Raw genomic sequence first — 23,088 nt, forward strand, 5'->3', positions numbered from 1 at the left:
AGCAAGAGGAGTTAAAAAAAAATTGATGAAGCCCTGACCCTTTTGATTCCATTTATAGTCTGAGCCGGAATGCCATCCCCCTGGACTAGGGAACTGTCCAATCCAGCCCCAAGTGTCAAGATTCTGTTAGGCACTAAGTGAAATATATATGCATGCCCTTATACCGTTTAACACTGTGGGTCCACCTTCAAGACACTGGGCTGTGGATCAACCGAACCACCACTCTTCATCCAAGAATCACTTTGACAGGTTCTTTTGGAGGTGCTCCTTCTCTCTCTTTTTTTTGAACCCATCCTTTTAAACAAAATGGCACCAAAGAAGGATGTAAAGAAACCTGCTGCTGCTGCTGCCCCCGCCCCGGCCCCTGCCCCTGCCCCAGCACCTGCACCTGCTCCACCCAAAGAAGAAAAGATTGACCTCTCTGCCATCAAGGTAACAAAAAGGGTGAACTGTTTGGTCACTGAAACATCTCTTAAGAGTGGGGAACACTAGGGACTTGAAGAGGGGCATGTTTTTCATTGAGAGGAATAGAATTACTAAGCAAACTGATAGATCTGGATAGAGGAGAATCCTGATTTTAAAAAATTTAGAACAAAACTGTAGCAGATAATTTCAGTAAAATTATCATGAGTATGGCATTATATTTGAAACCTGTATTTGCTGTACTCTCTGTTTTCTGTTTCTTTTTTCCCCTCAATTGTCAAAGTCTATGTTTTACAAACATTTAAACCAATGGTTTCTTTTTTTAAATAAAATCTCTGGAAACTGGAACTCTTCCTTAAAGCTACATTAAAAAGAAAGTTTTAGTCCTTACTTGTTTCCAAAAGTTTAAAAACAGCTGATGACCCAGTTGTCCTAGCTGCTTGACAGCTGCTTTATTTCATCTGAAAAAGAGATTTTTGCAACTCGGGTTAATTCCCCCTTCAGCTTTGCTTAATAAAATTTGATACAACATTAAATGAGATCTCAGTGCAGACAACTATGCACTCAAGTGTTTCAGTGACTATAACTGTCATCTTGCTTATTTATATACAGCATTTAATGCAGAATGTGAGTTGTTTCTAAATGAAACTAACCCCCCTACCACCAATGTTGTAAAACTTGTTAGTTATATGGCTTTGAGCTTATGTCTTTGAGCTCTTCCTTGCATACTGATCTTGAACTAAGGAGAATGTGATTGATTTTTTGTGTCAACACTTTGCTGTGATCAAAGTTCTCAACTGCTGAAAGGTTATCTGCTTTTGGAAAAATGATGCTATGGATGTGCCTGCTACTTCTCAGTGATGTGACCTATCAAATGTGCGCTGTCTCTTCATTCACTGGGCTCTGATTGGTCCAAATGACAGTTTGAAAATCTTCATCAAGGGAACCCTGCCTTATATGGAAAACTAGTAGCTGAAAGTGCCTAGGAGGTGATCATTTCACTGAAGCCAAAAGCTCTATGCTTAATAAATCTGAATTTTGCTAACTTAATCCTTGTTAGTATTTAATATGTTGCTTACCTGCAACAGTCAAGCTAACCTATAAATAAATAATTCATTGACTACTTTAGTATAATTGTAGATATTTAAAATATTTTGGCATAAATATTGAATTAGATTACCCTTAAATATATGTGAAAATATTAAGTAAATATATTTAAAATTTTTACAGTAGTCCAGTTAAACATGAAATTTTATATTTCAAAGTAGAAGTAGTTCATCGTAGATATTTTATCTTGAGTTTGTAAGTCACTGAAGTCACATTTGAAAAAAGTTCATCTTAGAATCTAATATTGGTTAGGAACTATTCTTAATGAATATCCACTTAGGAGAAGAAATGAATGTTATGTCTTCCAGTAAATGTTTTTCTATCTTGAGGACTGTATGCATACAGTTCATTAGGAGAAAATCAAATTTTTCATCTCTAGCAATACTAGTTAATGTATCTTATACATGCACACTGACTGCATTATACAATAAGCAAGATTACAGACACTATTCTTTGACTCTCCATTTTATTTTAACACTAAAGATATGAACCACTGTCAAAGCAATTCCTCTTTATATTTATTGTGATTTATAAGACAATATCACCCTTTTGTATCTGGGACTACAAGCATTTGGAAAGGAAAAAAATGTGCCTTCTTAAAGAGAAAATGAAGTATCCCAGTAATGAAAACAGGCACTAATTTTCTTCCCCAAGGAACTGTGTAAGAATAAGTAAATAAATAAAATTTTAGTTTGTCAGGTAAAAGTCTCCAAGAAAAGACAAGTAAGGAATCACTTTTTAAATCCAAAAATTAAACTGATTGCTTCTTCATAGCCAAGAAGTGATGCTTTTCTGTATCTTGAAAGCTGGTTTATCTTTTCATCTGTATCTTGAATTAATGCTACTGTGAGCTAGTACAAAGAAAAAAAAAGAAAAGAAATTCTCCTAGAGAGTCTCTGTAAGGATAGGATATAGGATATACTCCATCTTCACTATTTCTTTGTAGAATGAGAGAGGTGATGGATTTTAATAAGGGACATAAACCAAAAAGGGACATTATATGAAAAAATGAAAAAACATTATCTTTCATTCAGAGAGTTCATTCTTCATAGAAAGAGAAAAAAGAAAAAAACAGAATTGAAACATATTTTTGTAAAAGAATTTAAATGGCTTTAATGATATGTATTCAACAATATGAAATCAGTGCATATTTATACATACGATAACATAGCCAAAAAATATGATACAACTTGAGAAATTTATAAAATATAATTTCATCCCAATAGGTAAAAAGAGTAATTAAGATGTGCACTAAAACATTTCATATTATGATGCTTTTAATCATTCAATGATATTTCTAGATATATAACCTCATATAAGTTATAAACTTTTTTCAAGCAGAGAAAATGAACTTTAAAAAAATTAATAGAGCTATTATATGCATTCATTAACTTTCTGAAAACTTGATAAAGGAAAAAAACTTAATTGGATTTTACACTGTCTTTCATAAATCATATAAGATTAGAAATCTAGCTGTTCTTTATACTTTGAGTAGGGCTGAAGTTTAAGTGGAACTATCTTTGTGTAATATAATCATAGCAATCATACTATTTAATCCCTCAATACTATCCCAGTTATGTTACTAGCCATATATTTGACTCTCCATAAACTGAACAATATGAATTTGTTTTATCAATTTCCTAAATGTGTTTTCCAACCTGATTTCCCATTTTATTGGCTATTTGTTTAGGACATTTCTTTGGTTGCTCTGACAGTAAACCTTTGATATTTTCTGAGGGATGGCTTGCCTGATATGCCCTTGCCCCATGGATTTTCTATGAGTATCCTTTTCAAACACACAGCTATGCTGACAACTGAGCATTAAAGCTATTGTCCTGGGTGGTTCTAAGCATTCTTTGCTTTCAGAGAGTGATACTTTAGAACATCGCCTGACAGAATTGGAAGTGTAGGAAGTGAAACCCACCATGAGTTTAACTGCAAATATAAATAATATTTAACACCTGTTGCCCAAAACTACAACCAAATGAAATAACAGAAGTAGATAAGCAATGAGATGATCATTTGCCTAACTTTTAAAAGATCTTCACTTTAAGCAAATTTTTTGCATGATGCACGCCTTAGCTGGTATGTTGGGATTGCTCTGAGGTGATGAGACTTTGAATATGTGTCATTGTGCTACTTAAATTTTAATTCTTGTTGTAGTCTTCACTCAGTCAGGTCATCCCTGACAATATACTGCGGGCGACATTAAAAAAAAAGTTGCAGAGGTACAGAATGCATTGACAGAAACTCATCAATAGCAAATCTCACAGCAACAATTGACCATGTGTTTGGGAAGACAAACTTTTAATTTAACGGACAAGGTGGAAATATAGCATTCCCAATAAATGTATCTATTTACTGATGAGTATTCAGTGGAGGCAAATATTATGTATTCATTACAACATCTGACTTATTCTGGTCCAGGTATAGGATTGTTGGTGTTAATCTATAAGTTATTTTTTCTCATCCCTAACAAAGCTAGGACTTCCCTTGTGGCTCAGCTGGTAAAGAATCCACCTGCAATGTGGGAGACCCAGGTTCAATCCCTGGGTTGGGAAGATCCCCTGGAGAAGGGAAAGGCTACCCACTCCAGTATTCTGGCCTGGAGAATTCCATGGACTATAGTCCATAGGGTCGCAAAGAGTCGGACACGACTGAGCAACTTTCACTAACAAAGCTAATACAAACCCAGTCCCACTTAGAATTGTTGGAAAAATAAATTAGCTCATAGCTTGTGAAAAGGTTTGAATATTATAAAGCTCTTTTAATAATCAATATTTATTATGAATTTATTCTATGCCTAATTATAATATTTCATAGTCAAAACATTACACTCAGGTTGTTTTTAGCTACATTTTGCAAGAAACAGAGCCTAAATGAGGTTCAGTGTCAAGCCCATGTTCAAATAACAAGTATGTGATAGATCTAGGATATAACCTACCAGGATAAATCCAGAATCAACTGTATTAACCACTTCCTAAACTACCTCCTGTTATAAAGGGTAAGTTTCTATTTCCAAGAAAGTGAAAAGGAGACTTTTTTGCTCTTAAGGATGAGGGTAAGAGTGATCAGTGTTAAGAGTGACTCATGTTGCCCAGCACAGCCCTCTGCAGCCAAGGGAGGGGGTTACAGCAGCCATCAGAGCTAGTTCAATCAAGACTTTTCATCTTGGCAATTCACTACTGTTCTGTTTTCCTCAGCTTTCCCTTATCTAAGCACCTGTTACTGACAGGTTGGGTGTTCTCATTTACAGATGGAAGGTGAGATATTAGGATCCGAGAAAGGCACCCTAGTCACTTTGGTCCAGCTTCCTGTAAATAGTTGTAAATGGAACATGGGTACTAACAATGTTGTTGAGAGTAGACTGGTAATTGCCAGGGTGGGGTGGGGATGGGAGAAAAGAGTGAATATTATCAGAGGGTACAAACGTGCAGTTAAAAGATTACTGAGTTCTGAGGATCTAAAATACAATATAACGACTATGGTTAACAGTATCATATTGTATACTTGAAAATTGCTAAGAGAACAAATTTTGTGGCTTTCACCACAAAGATAGCTATGTAATATGATGGTTATGTTAACCAACTAAACTTATGTGGTAGTCATCAAAATCATTATGTGTTAAATCATCATGTTGTACACTTTAAACTTATACAATATTATATGTCAATCATATTTCAATAAAGCTGGAAAAAAATATACCAAAGTATATTTAAATGTTGTTAAAAGTAGGCAAACTTATTGAATTTTAAAATAATTTTGCTTTTGTTTAATTAAACATGCACTTATGTCAAACCTGACATGCAAAATTTGCCATCAGACTAATAGTCTAAGAACAGTATGGGTTTATGTTTTGTTTACAAATAACTAGAAATCTCAACCAAATATTCTTTGGGGTGATATAAAGAAACATAATGCCACATGTATAATGATTAAATAGTAACTAGTCTGAGGAAAAGAAAGAGGGAAAGAAGACATATAGTCAATTTCTAATTAGAAGGAATATGTGAAGATGTAAGTTATTTAAGTTTTCTTCATATAATTTTAAGAATCTGTCTTATTTTACCCTGGCCTTTTAATACAACTAGAATGTCAACCAGTTGCAATATTCATCCATTTGGGGCATGATTATAACTTCAGAAACAATCAAACATTATTTGAGACTATCACTAAGTATTGGTATTAAGTTTCCACTTTGAAACATCTACCCTGTAAAAGAAGAGAGCAGGTGGAGTGGAGTGAGAAAATATTAAAGGGCATTCTGTAACTCTGTCTGAAATTATATTTTAAATAATATTTAACTGGATTATGTCTTTGCAAAGTAAAGGCAGTTTTGGAAAAGAATAGGAATGTTCACCAATAATTAGTGAATAGTACTTTTAATTTTAAAGATAATGAAATTTTTGCAAGACAAGAAGGCCACAGAGTGACAGAGCCAAATTTAGCCTCTCGACATTTCAGTGCTGCGAATGAGCCCCCTGGCAAGTTGTCTTTAGAAGCCTTTCCATAATTACCCAGCATTAAGCACCATCTGACTCATGGAAATTGTGGCAAGGATTATATTTAGTCTGCTGATACTACACATTTTTTTCTTCTTCTCTTCATCCTAGAATACTTTTTTATGAAAAGGAGATCTTCTATAATTTGTTCCTCCATCAAGTTCTACAATTTGTTTCTCCTCCCAAATCAGAATCTGGAAGGCAAAAGTTGCAGTATATAAGTAGTAATGGCTTCAGTGATACTGGTGAAAATGTGAATTATATAGATGATAAACTCTTGTCCTCTTGATCATAAATCAATAACAGTGAATTGAAGCCAGAGCAGAAAATTTTTTCCTTAAGATAAAACTACATCTTATTCAACTTGACCTTCTTTCTTTCACTGTGGCAAGTGAGGTTCTTTGTACCTAGTTAAGTACCCAACGATATACCATCTTCTGATATAAGTAAGATATAAAACACTCATTAGAACAGTGTTATGAAATTTTGTTTTGCTCAACTCCTCTTTATCTAAACTGGTTCAAAGTAATATATCAAATTTTTAGGCAACTTTTATCCATGTAGTTCTACAGCGACTTGCTGTAGATGCTACTGAGAAAAGGATGAAAAACTCAAAACATTATAGAACCACAAGCAATCCTAGAAACCATGCAGAATAAGATTTCTTATTTGAGGAAGCTATAACCCAGAAACATTACTTTGCCAACAAAGGTCTGTCTAGTCAAAGCTACGGTTTTTCTAGTAGTCATGTATGGATGTGAGAGTTGGACTATAAAGAAAGCTGAGCACCAGAGAATTGACGCTTTTGAACTGTGGTGTTGGAGAAGACTCTTGAGAGTCCCTTGGACTACAAGGAGATCCAGCCAGTCCATCATAAAGGAGATCAGTCCTGAGTGTTCATTGGAAGGACTGATGCTGAAGCTGAAGCCCCAATACTTTGGCCACCTGATGTGAAGAATTGACTCATTGGAAAAGACCCTGATGCTGGAAAAGATTGAAGGCAGGAGGAGAAGGGGATGACAGAGGATGAGATGGTTGGATGGCATCACCAATGCGATGGACATGAGTTTGAGGAGGCTCCGGGAGCTGGCGATGGACAGGGAGGCCTGGCGTGCTGCAGTCCGTGGGGTACCAAAGAGTGGACACAACTGAGTGACTGAACTGAACTGATAACCCAGATAAGAGAAGATAATCAAAAGACATGATTCATTACAGAAGCACCAGAACAAAATTTTGAATACCTCAAGCCCCAGCTAGGTCTTTTTCCACCCTATCGAAAGACCTGAAATCTCCAAAATAATAATGTCAGTATTCATATATCCCTGTTGTCACAAAAAGAAGCTCTACTCCAGAAAAGTAGAAAAAAGAAGATACTTATAATTCCTTAAAATACAAGCACAAAGACTTTTACTCTAATGCTCTCATTTTAAAAATAAAAAGAGGAAGGAAAGAACATAAACACAACTTGGATTTATAATTAAACTAAACACAAATGCACAAAGTAGAATAGGAGCAACTCAAGAAATCTTAGATTTCTTTATCAACCATTGACAATGAGAAAGCTGATGAGAAATCCAAAGAAGTACAGGCTTAGGTCACATTTTAAAACTTTTATTAAAATTCTTCTCTGTTAACTCCTGTAGGTCTAAAATGTATTGTTTTAGTAATCCAGACTTTGCTCTAATGTGAGTGAATTCAGGTGACTAGTCGAGGCACCCTAAGCATAGAATTACTCATTTCTCCTTCTATTCAGATCAATTTATCCAATATAGCCATCTCTTCTCTCATATTAGACAACTCAGGGTGGTACTGTATTCTCATTGCTCTTAATTTCTCCTTTTTACACCATATTAGAGTCACCAGGCTAAATATATCCTTTGTTGAAATAAAAAGTGCAATAAAATAAATTAAATTAAGTGAACTGTTCTGAAGCACAAAACTCTGAAGAGTTCCAAAATGGTACTTCTGCCTGCCTTTTACAATAATTCCTCATAACTCTGAGGTTGGAGTAAAAATAATTAAGTTTTTGTTAGGTTTTGCTTACATCCAGGTCTTTGTTCTCCCTCCCAGGCATTAAATCAATGAACATGCAATGTTTTCTAGATTGAAAAGTGGTTAAAGTAAAGTCTTTACTTAACCTCACCAGTCATTCTCCTTTGTATCTAGCAGTGATGATTAAGCTCTTTAAAAACTGCAGTCTACGTTCCTTCTTAGGGCATTAGCCCTCAGCAACTCAACATCTCCCAGATCATCTTTAATTATAGCTCTTTGTATTAAACTAAAGATTAACATGCATCAGTCTGACAGCCTGTTTGAGTAAATGCATGTTAATATTTTTCCTATAAATCAACTCTTTCTATATACCAGCATCTTTGTCTTGTCTTTAATCAGTTAACCAAACCTCATGATTACTATCAGAAAAATATTTCTCAAAGTGAGAAACAATCTGAAAACATTGCAATAAAAATCTTTTTTAGTACCAGTATCTTGTCTACTACATATCTAAATCCAATACTGTTTACTACATGAATCATAAAAACGTGGAATGTAGTTATCTTACCAACAGTCATTTTAGTATGTAGACTAAAATGAAAAGAAAAAAAAAACCACTTTAAAAAAATAGGGAATGGTCAATTAGAAGTCCTGATCATAACATTTATATAAAATCTAAAGAAATGTTCCAGAAATATAAAGGCATATACATCAATAAGGGCTTCCCTTTGGCTCAGCAGGAAAGAATCTGCCTGCAGTGCAGGATACGCAGGAGATGCAGGTTCATTCCCTGGGTCAGGAAGATCCCCTGGAGAAGGGCATGGCAACCCACTCCAATATTCTTGCCCGGAGAATCTATGGACAGAGGAGCCTGGCCGGCTTACAGTCCGTAGAGTTGCAAAGAGTCAAAGACGATTGAAGTGATTTAGCGTGCACACATGGACATGACATCAATAATTTTAAATAAGCATGCCTACTAGCTATGTGCCTGGCAGTTCCAGGTGCTGGAGATGCAGTACCAAAGGAGAATGAGTCCATGAGTGCCCCCTCCTCTAGAATGTAAGCTCTTTAAGGAACTGACAAGGCCTCTCCCCTCCAGGAAGATAATATCCTAGAGGAGGAAACATGTTTGAAGGAGGAACTTACTGTACACCTGTTGTGTTATGTGTTATGTGCTAAGTCTCTTCAGTCCTGTCTGACTCTTTGTGACTCCATGGACTGTAGCCCACCAGGCTCCTCCGTCGCTGGGATTCTCCAGGCAAGAATATTGGAGAGGGTTGCTGTTTCCTTCTCCAGGGGTCTTCCTGACCCAGGGATCAAACCCAGGCCTCCTGCATTGGCAGGCAGATTCTTTACCACTAACCCCACCTGGAAAGTCCCTGTTCTAAAGATTTTAATTTAATGAACATTCTGTTAAGTATCTAATGTAGACAAGGTATTGAATAGGATTATGGGGGACACAATCTAAGAATAAGGCAGGGGCAGCACTCCAGGAGGGAGAGGTTGGCTCACAGTCAGGTTCACAACATGGACCAAGGGATCTGGTCTCCAGTAGCAGCCTGTGCTTCCCAGAAGTTTACAATCAGGAAGGTTAAACATACTGAAGTGGGAGAAAGGAGTTAGACAAATAGAAAAGGTTCTTTCAAGGGTTTTGAAGGATAATTAATTTCCAAGAAGCAGAGATGACAGAACATTCCAGGTAGAAGAGACTTAAATCTAACTTTCATAATAAAATGATGCCATAGCAAACTGAGTCCAAAATCAGCTGACATTTTGTATTCATATCATGCCTTTGTGCAAAGGATTGATTACTTCATCATTATAACACCTAGGAAGAGATATAAGTGAAAGTTTTAACCATTTATCAAAGTGTAAAAGTGTACCAGAGAATAAATATCATCTTCCATTTATTGTACGAGGCCAGTGTCTAGGTCTTTTGACTTTTAAACTACAGTTTATTCTCTAGACTAGACTAGACTAGACTGTAGCCTTCTCCACCATTGTCAATAGCTTTTTTAAATGTTTACCTTCCTCAATAAGCATTAAAAAAATCAAACTCTCATTCTCTATGTGATAAATATATGGACTAAAAACTAGAGTGAAGTAGTGTGATAACTGCCTCTATTGTATTTTAATAAATAATAAACCTTTACATAGTATGCAAGTGGCCATGAATAACTTGTTTATAACATAAATACAGCTATTATACAGCAAAATGCCTTTGCAGTTTACATGACAGATTTTACACACTTTGTATTTTATATGTATTCAAGGACTCATTTTTCTATCTGAAAAAAAGAAAATGAGCATTATGTAGGGTATATGATGGGCATTATATAGGGTACCTTTGGTGATTTACTAAAGAATATGATAGTTCTCAATACTGATCATAGGGCAATTCAGATTTAATGACACAGTACCTAAATCTAAAGCAAAGAAAGATGGTCTGCTGCAATGGCTTTAATTTGTGCATCAAAAGTCATGAGACTCCAAATTAGTTATCGAAGGGGACAAATTTCCACCTTGGTCCCTCTCTTTCTTTTCCCCTAATGATTCAAAGGATTTCAATGTTTCTATTAACTTCTATTTCCCAACAACCTTTCAAAATGTCAATCTATTCATGAAAATATGTTTGTATGGCTTCTAATACTGTTTAAGTTATACTTTCAATCTCATTTTGGGACTCAGATTCTATGAGATTTTCTTCACTACTTGCAGACTTTGGACAGAAAAAAAAAAGACATACACTTAAATGTTGATTTCTTTCCAAATGGCTTGGGGGAAAGTTGCAAAGTATACATCTGTCTAGCAGAGGGAGACTATGCTTTTTGTGATCATTCTCTTAAAAATAGTTGCTAAAACAGTACTTAAATTGGAATTTATCTCTAACATTTGTCATGCCTTTGAGCTGTTTTAAATATATAGAAAACTGACAAACATGTCCGAGCTTTAGTGGACATCTAGACTGATCTTTTTCCAATATCGTCCTAGGAAGCGTAGGAAATAGAAAATTACCTATTTTCTCATAAGCTGCCATGAAAACTTAATACCAATCCCATGGACACCTTTAAAATTCTAAATTAAAACTTTGCATTTCACAGTCTTTACTTTGGCTTCTTTTGGTTCTCAGTCTGGTGACTGAGTCACAAAATATTTGACATGACAGAAAGGGAAACAGCAAGTTCTAGTAAGAAAGTAAGCAACGTTTATAAATTTTAAAAGAATATGTATAGAATGAGAGGGGAAAAGAACACAAAATGGCCCATCAGCTTTCCCTCCTAGAAGAATTTCATAAATTCAAGAAATATGACTAGTCAGCCACCATAAAGAGAACAGTGAATGCTCAGTCACTCAGTTGTGTCCGACTCTTTGCAACCCCATGGACTGTGGCCTGCCAGGCTCCTCTGTCCATGGAATTTTCCAGGCAAGAATACTGGAGTGGGTTGCCATTTCCTTCTCCTAAAGAGAAACAAGGAAGGAATCTAACACCTACCCCTAAGGTAAGAACACTAAGGAAGAATACTAAAAATGGAGATTAAAACCATCCCTGGCTTAAATGAATTCTATACTTCTGAGAGTACAGTGTGCAAAAGAATGGTCTTTAGTTGGAGATTTCACAAAAAAAAAAACTGACCAGATTTTCACTTGGTAAGGCTTTAAGAAGCACATGGCATGTGTGTGTCCCTTTCAAGTCCTCTGAACTTTACCAAAGGGGACAGAGCTCCAGAGGCTCTTCCTTCTATAGCAGTTGCCATTTGAAACCCCAAACCAGTCCCATCCAGTAAGTTCCATTTATACCCAAACTGCTGACTTAAAGCTTACAAAGTCCATAATTCACTAAGAGAAGAGGTCAGCCGGAGTCTTTCGAGAAATTCTGAGCCCCTCTGCCACTGAACAAATGAGAATCTTCTTCAAGGAAGACGCTCCAAGAGACCATCTCAGGGTTAACGACCGTAAAAGTACTGATAGGCATTGGCCTCATCATGGCCATCCACTCTTAGGTTCTGATTTCCTAAAAATAGACCTCAGGGTACAGATCTCTCCTTCCCTTTGCCCTAAGAAAGTTAAAAAACCCTCCAAGAGGAGTGGCTACTTCTCTTTGGAACCTGATGCTAGTTTTGAGGTCACGGCTTCTCCAGAAATAAAAGGCAGCCTCGGCAAGGGAGGACCCACTCAGGGACTGGAGCGGCCCTCAACTCACTCTTCAGCTTCGCCGCTGTCTGCAGCCCAGCAGCTCCATCATGGTGGGTCCTACAAGAAAACTATTTGTAATTTATAGGCAGATATGAAAGGAGATAGGAATGAAATTGAAGAGAGAACATACTCAGTGTGAGTCTGTAGAATCTACTTTGGGTTTTTATCGAGGTGTGTTGAGGATAGACGAGATTAATTCAAGCTATTATGCCAGCTAGAGAAATACATCTTACTTGCAAAAGAAGTACTTTATGCTTCACCAACTTTCTATATCTCATAAGGTTTATTATATCTAAATTTGAGGGGGGGAACCTGCAATTATAGCAAAATATTGCACCTTAAAAAAACAGTCCAATGACGCTGATAACTAAAATTAAATAAACTACTTTTGATGCATTGGGTAAAACATACTGGTTAAATAGAAGAAAGACTTAAAGTGATCTTTTTAATGCAGTGTGTCTGTAGTTCTTAATACAGTGTATCTATACTAGACATATCTTAAATGCACCATAGATTATGATATTGTTCCAGGAAGAATTTGATTTAACATTTGTTAAATTATTGACTCATGGGTTAAGATACAGAGAGATATTCCCTAACTATGTTTTGCAATAGCTTTTTATTTTTCCTAGATTCAAAAGTATCCTAAGGCAAACTTCTTATTCTCTGACACCTACATGGCTTCCTAAAAACCTCAGAGCAGAGAGCGCTCCCTTCTGTCAATGCATTTGAAAGAGTACTAGTTGTTTCTTTCTTTCTTCCTCTCTCTCGCCATTGCAGTCCTTCAGTGCTGAGCAGATTGCTGGTAAGTGAAATGAGCTTCTCTACTTCAGAGGCAGGCAGAGCACTGCTCAGTTTCTGAAATAATACTCACCTCCAAGGCATGTTACTGTGTGGCTCGAACTGTGAGTATCCAAGCTATGCCTGAACTCTGAAAAGTAGGCATACTTTTTGAGCTTACTTTGAAGATTACTCAGGGAATGAGCTTGGATACATTTAAAAAATCAGGACATTTTTGTTTGGTTAAAATATTCTTTGTGGTTACTTTCTTTCTAACAGATCGAGTTCTCTAAGCAACAGCAGGATGGTAAGTTTAAACGATGTAGTTGTTAATATGTGCACACTCATAAAGATGGCATGTGAGAAAACCAACTCCCTTGAGATGAGATTAGTTCTTTCTAATTATCCCCACTGGTGCTGTCACTCTAAATATAAATGCTCTCAATCCCTCTAAACATAAATTCTCTCAACATGAACCCTTTGTCTGTAATCAGTAATCAAAGGTTTAAGCAAACAAAAGCTAAACACCATGAAATAATTCCTTGTATTCACTGACTTCTAAATAGAACTAATTTGATACAGTAGGTAATATCATACACATACCCCCAAAAAGGATATGGATTTTGGATGGCTGATTTGTTAATCAAGTGCCTACATAGAAATTTGGCAGGTCTAAATTGTTCACTTTAGAAAATAAAATTGATTATAAAACTGCCCAGTTACCAAATACACATGATTTCAATGGGCACCACAGTGAGCTGAGAGAAATAGAGGTGAAGTGGATTTAGGGGGAAAGTACATTCAGAGATAGAGAGGAAGATGATTTATAAAAAAAAAAAAAAACAAAAAAAAAACGTGGAAGGAACCTTAGACATTTCCTAGTCCATCTTTAGAGATGCAGGACAGGCACCCAGAGAGATGTTGAGACTGACTCAAAGATCCAAAGAATTAGTGATAGCATCAAAATCATAACTGGCTGAATTAATTAGGAATTTATTTCATAGAAACAGTTTCTAATTACAATACTTTAAGCTCTGGAGATTCAAAAGAATCTGAATAGTTTCACTAACACTTTCACTGTTTCTTCTTCTGGTCTTTAGATCGAAGCGATCCCATGGCCTATGAATCTTGTTTCTTTACTGGAAAGTGTAGGACAGAATGTTTTATGGAAAAGAGTCACATACTTAAATAAATTGAGACAAAAATACGTCTATAGAAAGAATGGAATAAAATGATAAAATTTTAGTTATATAATATCATAGAAATATTGGCCATAAAAATAAGTATGTGTATATTATGTATTTTATAATATATAATATAAAAATTGTGAAAATACTAATAAGTATAAAATTATAATTATACTCCATTCTATACCTAAAAGTATCAACATTTTTCAGCTTCTTCTTGAGTGTCAAAAATATCTCCCATTTGGACATCAGTTAAAATATTTCATAAAAGGAAAGAAAATCAAAGGATATTTGCTATAGTACAGACATATATATATATATTTCATGGTCAATGCCTTCATGTAGACACATTAGATGATTTGATGACTCAGCTCAAGATCATTTGACATTGTACTAAAAGGACTAGTTTTTCTTTGAAAACAGTTGGCAATTCTGCTATGGTTTGCTTGATTTTTAATCTATTTTAACTAATGATGCTGCTACAATATCTGCTCCTATATCCCAGTCCTCTCAAATATCTAACTTACAGTGTCATTATGACTGCCAAACTATGGTAGAAGCAAGCAATAGAAGACTTAAAAACCCTTTGAGAGACTTTTAAATTAAAAGGAAATCTTATATTTTAAGAAATAAATAAAAGCATACTTTGTTTGTTTCCTCCTTCAATGATTAGCTTTTCTCACAGCTGCTCTATTTGAATGTATCACAAGTTCAGAATAAAGACAAGAACACCAGGAAATTATAGTACTCTAAAGGTGTAAGTCCTGTGCCATCCAGAAAAGTTGCCGCTAGCCACATGTGGCTTTTAAAATTTAACCTGTAATTAAGTAAAAATAAATGCATTTAAAAGTCTACTTTCTGCTTTCCACTAGTCATATTTTAATGCTCAAGAGCCATGGGCAGCTGGTAGCTGCTACCCTTTTGGGAAGCCTGGATGCAGAACATTTTCAATCATCACAAAAAATCCTAGAACAGTGTTGCTCTAGACTAAGGGCTGGCAAATTTTTTCCTAGAGGGCAAAATAGTAAATACCTAAGCCTTTGTTGGCACTGCAGTCTCTGTGGAAACAACTCAGTTCTGTCCCTGAGGTATGAAAACAGCCATGGATAATACATAAATGAATGGGCATGGCTATATTCCAGTCAAACTTTATTTACAAAAAGAGGTGGCCAGCCTGTAGACAGTCATTGGCTAACCCATGTTTTAGACTCTTCAAGGGAATAACTAAGCTTTAGAAATCTGAAGTAAGAAGAGCAATATCTTTCTGTTCTTGGCCTTTAAATCAACAAAAGAGTTAATGTCAAAGAGATTCTATTACAGCCCATAAAACCCTATTTCTATATCAGCATCTGACCAGGATAATAGGGAGCCTTCTGAGCAATCTGCTTGAAAGGCTGGAGCCAGTAATAAGAGCAGTTCAGTTTCACAATTCCCTTAGAAAGATGAAAAATTATATTTGACTGATGACCCCACAGGACCTACTGCACGTCTTTTAGGTAAGGGAAATGATCTGTGAGGTCAATTTGCATAAAATTTGAGGGGGACGTTTCAGCAAAGAGTGGTAACATGATCTATAGTTGATTGTGAATTTAATGTCTAGTAGTCTTGGATTAGAGGATGAAGGGATAGTTAAGATATTTTTCTGAGTCATCTACCTAGATAGTATTTCTTGATCCGAGGCCACTAATGGCCTAAAAAGAATGCTTTCACCTCTACCAGCTCACTCACAAATGAGTTTTCGAGTGTTGGTATTAAACTCCAACAGATCACCATCAGTACTTTTAGGTTTGCCAGAAAAATTGATTTAATTTAGCTTTGTTGCTTCAATTAAACTGTCTTTAATTGCTCCTAAATCCATAGTAGCACCTCTTTCTGCCTTTTTGGTGTGCACTTCTTAATTTTGGGTTAATGTAATCCTGAAAGGCAAAACCAATTATATCAAAGGAAAGTGACCAAATTTAGGGCAAGTAAGTCATAGAGTGGGGCTTCCCAGGTGGCACTAGTGGTAAAAGAAAAAAAAAAAAACTCGCCTGCTAGTGCAGGAGACATAAGGGATGTGGGTTTGATCCCTGTGTGGGGAAGATCCCCTGGAGGAGGGCAAGGCAACCCACTCCTGTATTCTTGCTTAGAGAATCCCACGGACAGAGGAGCCTGATGGGTTATAGTCCATAGGGTCACAAAGAGTTGGACAAGACTGAAGTGACTTAGCACACACACACACAACCAACAGAGAGACTGTTATAAAAACAGACAACACTTTTAAAATGTGTACTTACATACACACATGAATACAAGTAAAACTAGGGCAATCTGAGTAAAATAGGTGGACTCTATCCATGTGAATATTCTGGTTATGTGAATATTCTGGTTATGATCATATACACATATATATAGTGTATATATATCATATACTATAATTTTGAAAAATGCTACCATTGGGGAAATAGTATTTTCCCCCAGACAGAGTATTTAAGAGATCTCCTTGTATTTCATAAAATGACACATGAATCTACAATTATCTCCATAAAATTTTAAATTAAAATATGTATCTGCATAATAAAACTAACATAGCAACATGTTATCATATGTAGTACCTGAAAAAAATAAAGTTTAAAGCAATCACTATAGCAATAGATTCAAATAAATATGCTTCCTTCTGACTCTGTTACACTAGGAGCCTATTAAAGTCATGCATCAGTGGTTAAAGGATATCAGAGAACTTAGAGATTTGTGTCATCTTTCTAAAATTTCCCTGAAAAATAAAGTTACTCCTGAAGAAAATTAGTTAAGAAGAGAGTCTAGGGAGTTTGTACCTCAACAGAAATTTTTCTATATAACTTGAGAAATTTGGGTTAACCTCACATGACACAATCCCAGTTAAATGTTTGTTTTCTTGAAATTTTATTAACTTTGTTAATTATATGAGGGATTTTATGAAGAATTCTTAAGATTTTGCCAGGCATCAGAATTTCTTAACCCAGTCCTGTTTCCAAGGTAGATGAAGGAGATATGAACAAATATTATGAGGATTCTCAACTTCCATATCTAATAAATAATAACATATGACTTAAAATTTGAAATGCTGCTTTAAAACAGTCCCAAAAAGAACTGTCAAAAGAGGGTTGACATTGAGCTCAGAAAAGGGAAATTCCAAAGATAGCAACTGAAGAGACTGGCAAAAGTTATAAAATAGAGGAGAGTTTGAACTGGATCCTTGATGAAGTTTGGGTTCCTTTATAAGTTTGAGGCAGAAAAAAACAACCAAATGTTTCTTGCTTCTTGCAGAATTCAAGGAGGCGTTTCTCCTGTTTGACAGAACAGGTGAATGCAAGATCACCTTAAACCAGGTTGGTGATGTCCTTCGGGCTCTGGGCACAAATCCCACCAATGCAGAGGTCAAGAAGGTGCTGGGAAACCCCAGCAATGAAGGTAACCACATGTTTTTCCAAGAAGCTGGAAGTGTGTGTGCATGTGTGGGAGTGGGTGTGTGTATAATAGAGAGAGAGTTGTTGAGAAGCAAGTTCCATAGAATAGGATTTAATTTATTTCTGACAGTAACTGTATTTCTTGGCTATTTAGTCTCAGTTTTTTCCCCCATAAGATAAATTAACCTTCCTTTGAGAATTCATAAGCATAATTTCATATTAATGAAAGGAAATAATACCTAATGCTAATATCATCATCATCATGCTATCTAAATATAACCCTGCTTCTGTGACCATCTTAAAGGAAACTTGGCTATCTTAATTTAGAATAGATAAATGATACCTTAATAAAAAATTCTAAAAAGAATTAAAAATCTTAAGCCAAAGCCTGCATTCAGTTGCCCAAGGAAAATCCGAAGGCAAAAGCTAGTGAAATATATAAGTGGCAAAACTGCAGAGGTCATTGCTGGGTAGAGTAATCTAGTCCTTAGTCAAGAACAAGGAAATTTTTTCTAATCCCATGGTTCATGGCAAAGTATAATAGTCTGTTGGAAAGTACCACTCTGAACAAAACAGAAGATACAAAACTGAAGTTTTTTTCAAGTAGATATCTCAGTTTATCTTTACCATATGGAAAATAAGGCTGGAAAGGCAATCTCTTTTTTTCTAGAAAAGACTATGTTCCTTTGTTACAAAAGAAAAAATACTCCATTAAGAAAAAAAAAAAAAACTACCTCTAAATCAGCCTGCCGGAATTTTCCTCAAATTATTATTTCCTTTGGAAATATGTCCACATAATACATTCAAAAAGTACCTGAGAGCATCAGGTAAAGTAAGTGCTCAGTTAGCCAAATTCATTCTTAAATGTCATTTCCTAACTTATCAAACTTCTGTATTTAATAGACTTATTAGATAAATGTTCATTTATTCAGCATTCAAATTTAATTTTCTCTATATTACTCAATATACCAGATTTCTACACTATGAGGAAAGACTGGTAAATGGAATTTTAATTTATGGGTACATAACTTTATCCATTTGTGTACCTCTGATTAGTCTGTTTTATACTTTTGCTATAAATACCATTTACCTTGTCAGAAGGTTACTAAAGAAATTCTCGTCATCTCCAGACTTCTAAAACCACAAAGGCAGGAGATCACAAAGTATTTAACACACACACATTCTTCTCATAGGCTTCTTATTTTAAAATTAAAATTTAAAGAAATTGAAAGTTCTGCAAAAGCTCAAACAATGGTGGAATACATATTAAAGTTCAGCTAGCTTTTGCTATATTTATATGCCAATAGGTTTGTTATCAGTATATTTCTATATTGCTTCCCAAGTATTTATCAGTATTTATTAACTAACAATACTAATAAAATAGCAGCTAACACTGATCAAGCACTCAGTTTGTCCCAGGTACTGTAATAGACTGTGCATTATTACCTCATTTAATATTCACAAAGCACTACAAAGAATCTCTTTTGAAAGATTAAAAAGTTGAGGCACAAAGAGGTTAAGAAACTTGCCCATGATCACATATTTGTAAATGGTGAATTAAGGATAAAAGCTCAAGCACCAGGACTCCAGAGGTCCTGCTATTCTCTATTACAAACTTTCTGTCAGCAGCCATTTACCAACTGAAATTTAAGCTGTATAAAGATCTTTCTGATGATCCAGAATGGACATTCAAGCTTAATTTGTAACTCAGTGGTGGCATTTTATGATAGCTGATAACTCTCCAAATGGCAATTTCTTTCAGAGATGAATGCCAAGAAAATTGAGTTTGAACAATTTCTGCCCATGTTGCAAGCTATTTCCAACAACAAGGACCAGGGCACTTATGAAGACTTTGTTGAGGGTCTGCGTGTCTTCGACAAGGAAGGCAATGGCACTGTCATGGGTGCTGAACTTCGTCATGTTCTAGCCACACTAGGTAAGAAAAATTCATTTCAGTGGACTTAATAGGACAGAGTATGTAGGAAGGAGCATGACTTAGGGGAATCATGTTATAACCAAAATAAGTAGGGGGAAAGACTACAAAGGGAAAATGAAAAGGAATAGTCAAAAGTTAATGACCATTTCAATTGGCCTCAATGTCAGTGAGTTTATTTGGGGGAAATGATCTTAATAACTTTAATTATTGGTTATGAATAAGTAACATATGGCATTGTAGTTCTTACAGGATAGAGTGTGGATGATCAGGTATAATGTGAATTTAATTCATTTACTCAAAAACAATTTATAGGCAAACTTCCTGCCAAAGCAACAGGAAAGTCTTGGTGTCTATCCTACAAGAGGTCTCCAGGAGTCCAAATCTTATCACTTAGGGTGGAATTTTGAGAATATTCTCTGGCTTTCTTCTTGAACAAAGAGTTTTGTTTCATCAGGTGAAAAGATGAAGGAAGAAGAAGTGGAAGCCCTGATGGCAGGTCAAGAAGACTCCAACGGCTGCATCAACTACGAAGGTATCATTTAATGTGATCTGATGGTTACAGCAACTCTGAACTGATTGGGTTGATGGCGGATGCCTTTTGAGTTTAAAACAACTTATTTTTCTCTACTTTCTTATTGAATATACACACATTATTTATTATCAACCAATTACACAATAACCTTAAAAAGATATCTTGTAAGGATCTGACTATATACATTGATTTCAGTGGGTTTTAACATTTTCGTGCATTATTATACAGATTAAAATGTGTTTTTACTTTTTTATTAGATCTTTTAAAAATTTTTAATTGGAGGAAAATTGCTTTACAAGATTGTATTGGTTTCTGCCATATATCAACACGAATCAGCCATCTTATTAGAGCTTCACAACACCTCTGTAAGGCAGCATTTGTGTCAGAATAAATTTTAATATTAAAGTTAATATTAATTATTGAATATTACAGTTGGAGATATCACAAAATCCTTTACAGCAAGCAGTGATAAAAATGAGGAATCTGAGTGCTGAAGATGTTTAGCTACTTAATGAAGGTCACATCATTAATAGCAAAGCTGGTGCTAAAATTTAGTTCTCCTTATCTAGTGTTCTTGCTTAAATGAAATTGATCTCATGGTATCCAATTATCTATTTCCTGCCACCAGTTTACTCAGAGGGTCTGAAAAGCAATGCATCACCCAAAATAAAGATACAAGATAAAACTGCATGATATAACTTGTAAATTTGAAATGTTGCAATATAACTGAGAAACTTACCCACCCTCCCAAAAAGACTAATCTCACCACTTCTCAATAAACTATGTTGATAGTTTTGATGGCAATATGGACTTACAAAGTCTGATAACTTGGATAAAGTAAGAAAAGAAACACAGAGGGGAGGAAAAGGGAGAGAAAAGAAATGGAAAGGAGAGAAGAGAAGAGGACAGGAAAGGATAGGAGAAAAAGAAAATACTCAGCCAAGCATATCTGCACTGACAATCTTGGTTAAACTTTACTTTTTCCTACAAACAGCATTTTACATTCAGTTACTGCCATAAGCAGGAAGGTCACCTGGAGAAGGAAATAGCAACCCACTCCAGTTTTCTTGCCTGGAGCATTCCATGGACAGAGGAGCCTGGCAGGCAACTGTCCATAGGGTCACAAAGAATCAGACACAATTAGCAATTAAACAACGACAACAAAGAACAATGTCCAACAATATAGAAAGCATCATATAGATTTTGGTACATCTACACAATGAAATTCCCCACAGCTCTAAAAAGAACAAGGACGCCCTTACTTATGGTTATGGTAGTATTTCTAAGACAGTACGTTATGCAGTGAGAAAAATAAGAGCAAAAGGGTTTGTAGAACTGCCACCATCTGTGTAAAAAAAAAAAATTATATAACGTATATTTGTATTGGGGGGGGCGGGCTTCCCTTGTGGTTTAGATGCAATGTGGGAGCCCCGGGTTCAATCCCTGGGATGTGAAGACCCCCTGAAGAGAGGAAAGGCTACCCACTCCTGTATGCTTGCTAAGCAAGCATAATAACTGCACCCACTTAGCTATAAAGAGGAACTAGCAGACAGTGGTGAGGAACATTTTTTGTTATAAACTCTTTCATACTTTCAAGAAAAACATTTAACCATGCGAATGTAACACTTAAAAAGCTAAACTTACAAAATCAGGGGGAAAGCCATAAATCTAGTATTAAGAATAGTGGGATATACAGAGTTTAAATAAATAAACTCTAGAGTTACAGCTTAGAATAATTAGAATTAACTTACCATACTGCTCTTTTATTAAATTTGACTCTTTTCTAACTCTAAACTGTATTATCCCTACAGCTTTTGTCAAGCACATCATGTCTAACTAAACGGAGCTCTCAAGGTATCTATCTGTTCCCTGTTTAATATATAAGGCTTTCTCAATATTGTATTTAATGTAAAGAGTTATTCATATTAGTTATTAATAGAAAGAATAAATAATTATTCATGTTAACCAGAACACTTTAATATAATTGATATTATATTCATATTAATGCATTATATTATTATAACTCCTTGAGATGGGTTATTTAGAAATAGATTATTTTTGTATAAGTGTACAAGCAAAAACTTTTGAGGTTTTAGCTTCAATTTATAGACCATATCAAGGCTTCCCTGGTGGCTCAGTGGTAAATACCCCATCTGCCAATGCAGGAGATGTGGGTTCAGTCCCTGAGTCAGGAAGATCCTGTAGAAAATGAAATGACAACATGCTCCAGAATTCTTACCTGGAAAATACCATGGACACAGGAGCCAGGCGGGTTATAATCCATGGAGTCACAAAGGAGTCAGAAACGACTTAGAAACTAAACAACAACAAATAGACCATATCTTCATCTGTACTATAATTATGCAGTGGAGAGTCAAGAAACCAGAGAGTAGTTAATTGATTTAATCGTAACATAAGAATAATAAAAGCACTATCCTAGGTTCTTTGAATAACTCTAAACTGTATTAAAGTCATTTTTAATAATTACTCCTCTAGAAAAGCATATCACAGTCCAAAGTGCAGCACTTGAAACCAGGTTTGTGCAGCAAGGAAATGCCATCCCTTGGAACTGATGGTTCATTTTGTGCTTTTTTCTTCTTTTTCACTTTACATTATTTCCTTCCCATTATTTCCCATTTTCTTTCTGAAAAGATGCAATCAACATCTAACTCTTTTTCCCTTTTCCTTTATAGATCAAGCATTGTTTATGAAGACTGGCTGAACCTTATTTTAAGAACACCCATGACTAACTGTCCAAATCTGTTTGCCATCATTTAGAAAAACAAAACAATTTGTACTATTCTGAACTGAAGGACTCCCTGAATTTTTGTACATTTTATGTTTCTCTCTGAATTATATTCATACCACACAAACCAACTGTCTGCTGATCTAGACAAGAATGGTGAAATACTGACAATCTCAGATCCAAGCCCTACTCTTTATTTTCTACCATGGGTCAAAGAACATCCTTAAAATAATAAATCAATAAATAATTTTGGTCAGTCTGGAA

The 23,088-nt window shown here is 35.4% G+C and overlaps 1 protein-coding gene across 3 annotated transcripts; it reads left to right on the forward strand.

The window, feature by feature from the left end:
• Nucleotides 1–6: 6 nt before the first annotated feature.
• On the forward strand, nt 7–23,088 carry MYL1 (myosin light chain 1). 3 transcript variants are annotated; one of them, XM_043445454.1, is made up of 7 exons: nt 7–432; nt 13,278–13,305; nt 17,471–17,614; nt 19,373–19,546; nt 20,001–20,078; nt 21,890–21,932; nt 22,772–23,088. In XM_043445454.1, exons 1-6 carry the CDS (start codon nt 307–309, stop codon nt 21,916–21,918), a joined length of 579 nt encoding a protein of 192 aa, XP_043301389.1. In that variant the 5' UTR covers nt 7–306; the 3' UTR covers nt 21,919–21,932; nt 22,772–23,088. The 3 variants fall into 3 exon arrangements, with proteins under 3 accessions (XP_043301389.1, XP_043301388.1, XP_043301390.1); XM_043445455.1 differs by lacking the exons at nt 7–432; nt 13,278–13,305 and adding exons at nt 12,143–12,268; nt 12,999–13,023; XM_043445453.1 differs by lacking the exons at nt 7–432; nt 13,278–13,305 and adding an exon at nt 11,908–12,268.

Source organism: Cervus canadensis, chromosome 24 (genome assembly GCF_019320065.1).
Source record: "Cervus canadensis isolate Bull #8, Minnesota chromosome 24, ASM1932006v1, whole genome shotgun sequence".
NCBI lineage: Eukaryota > Metazoa > Chordata > Mammalia > Artiodactyla > Cervidae > Cervus > Cervus canadensis.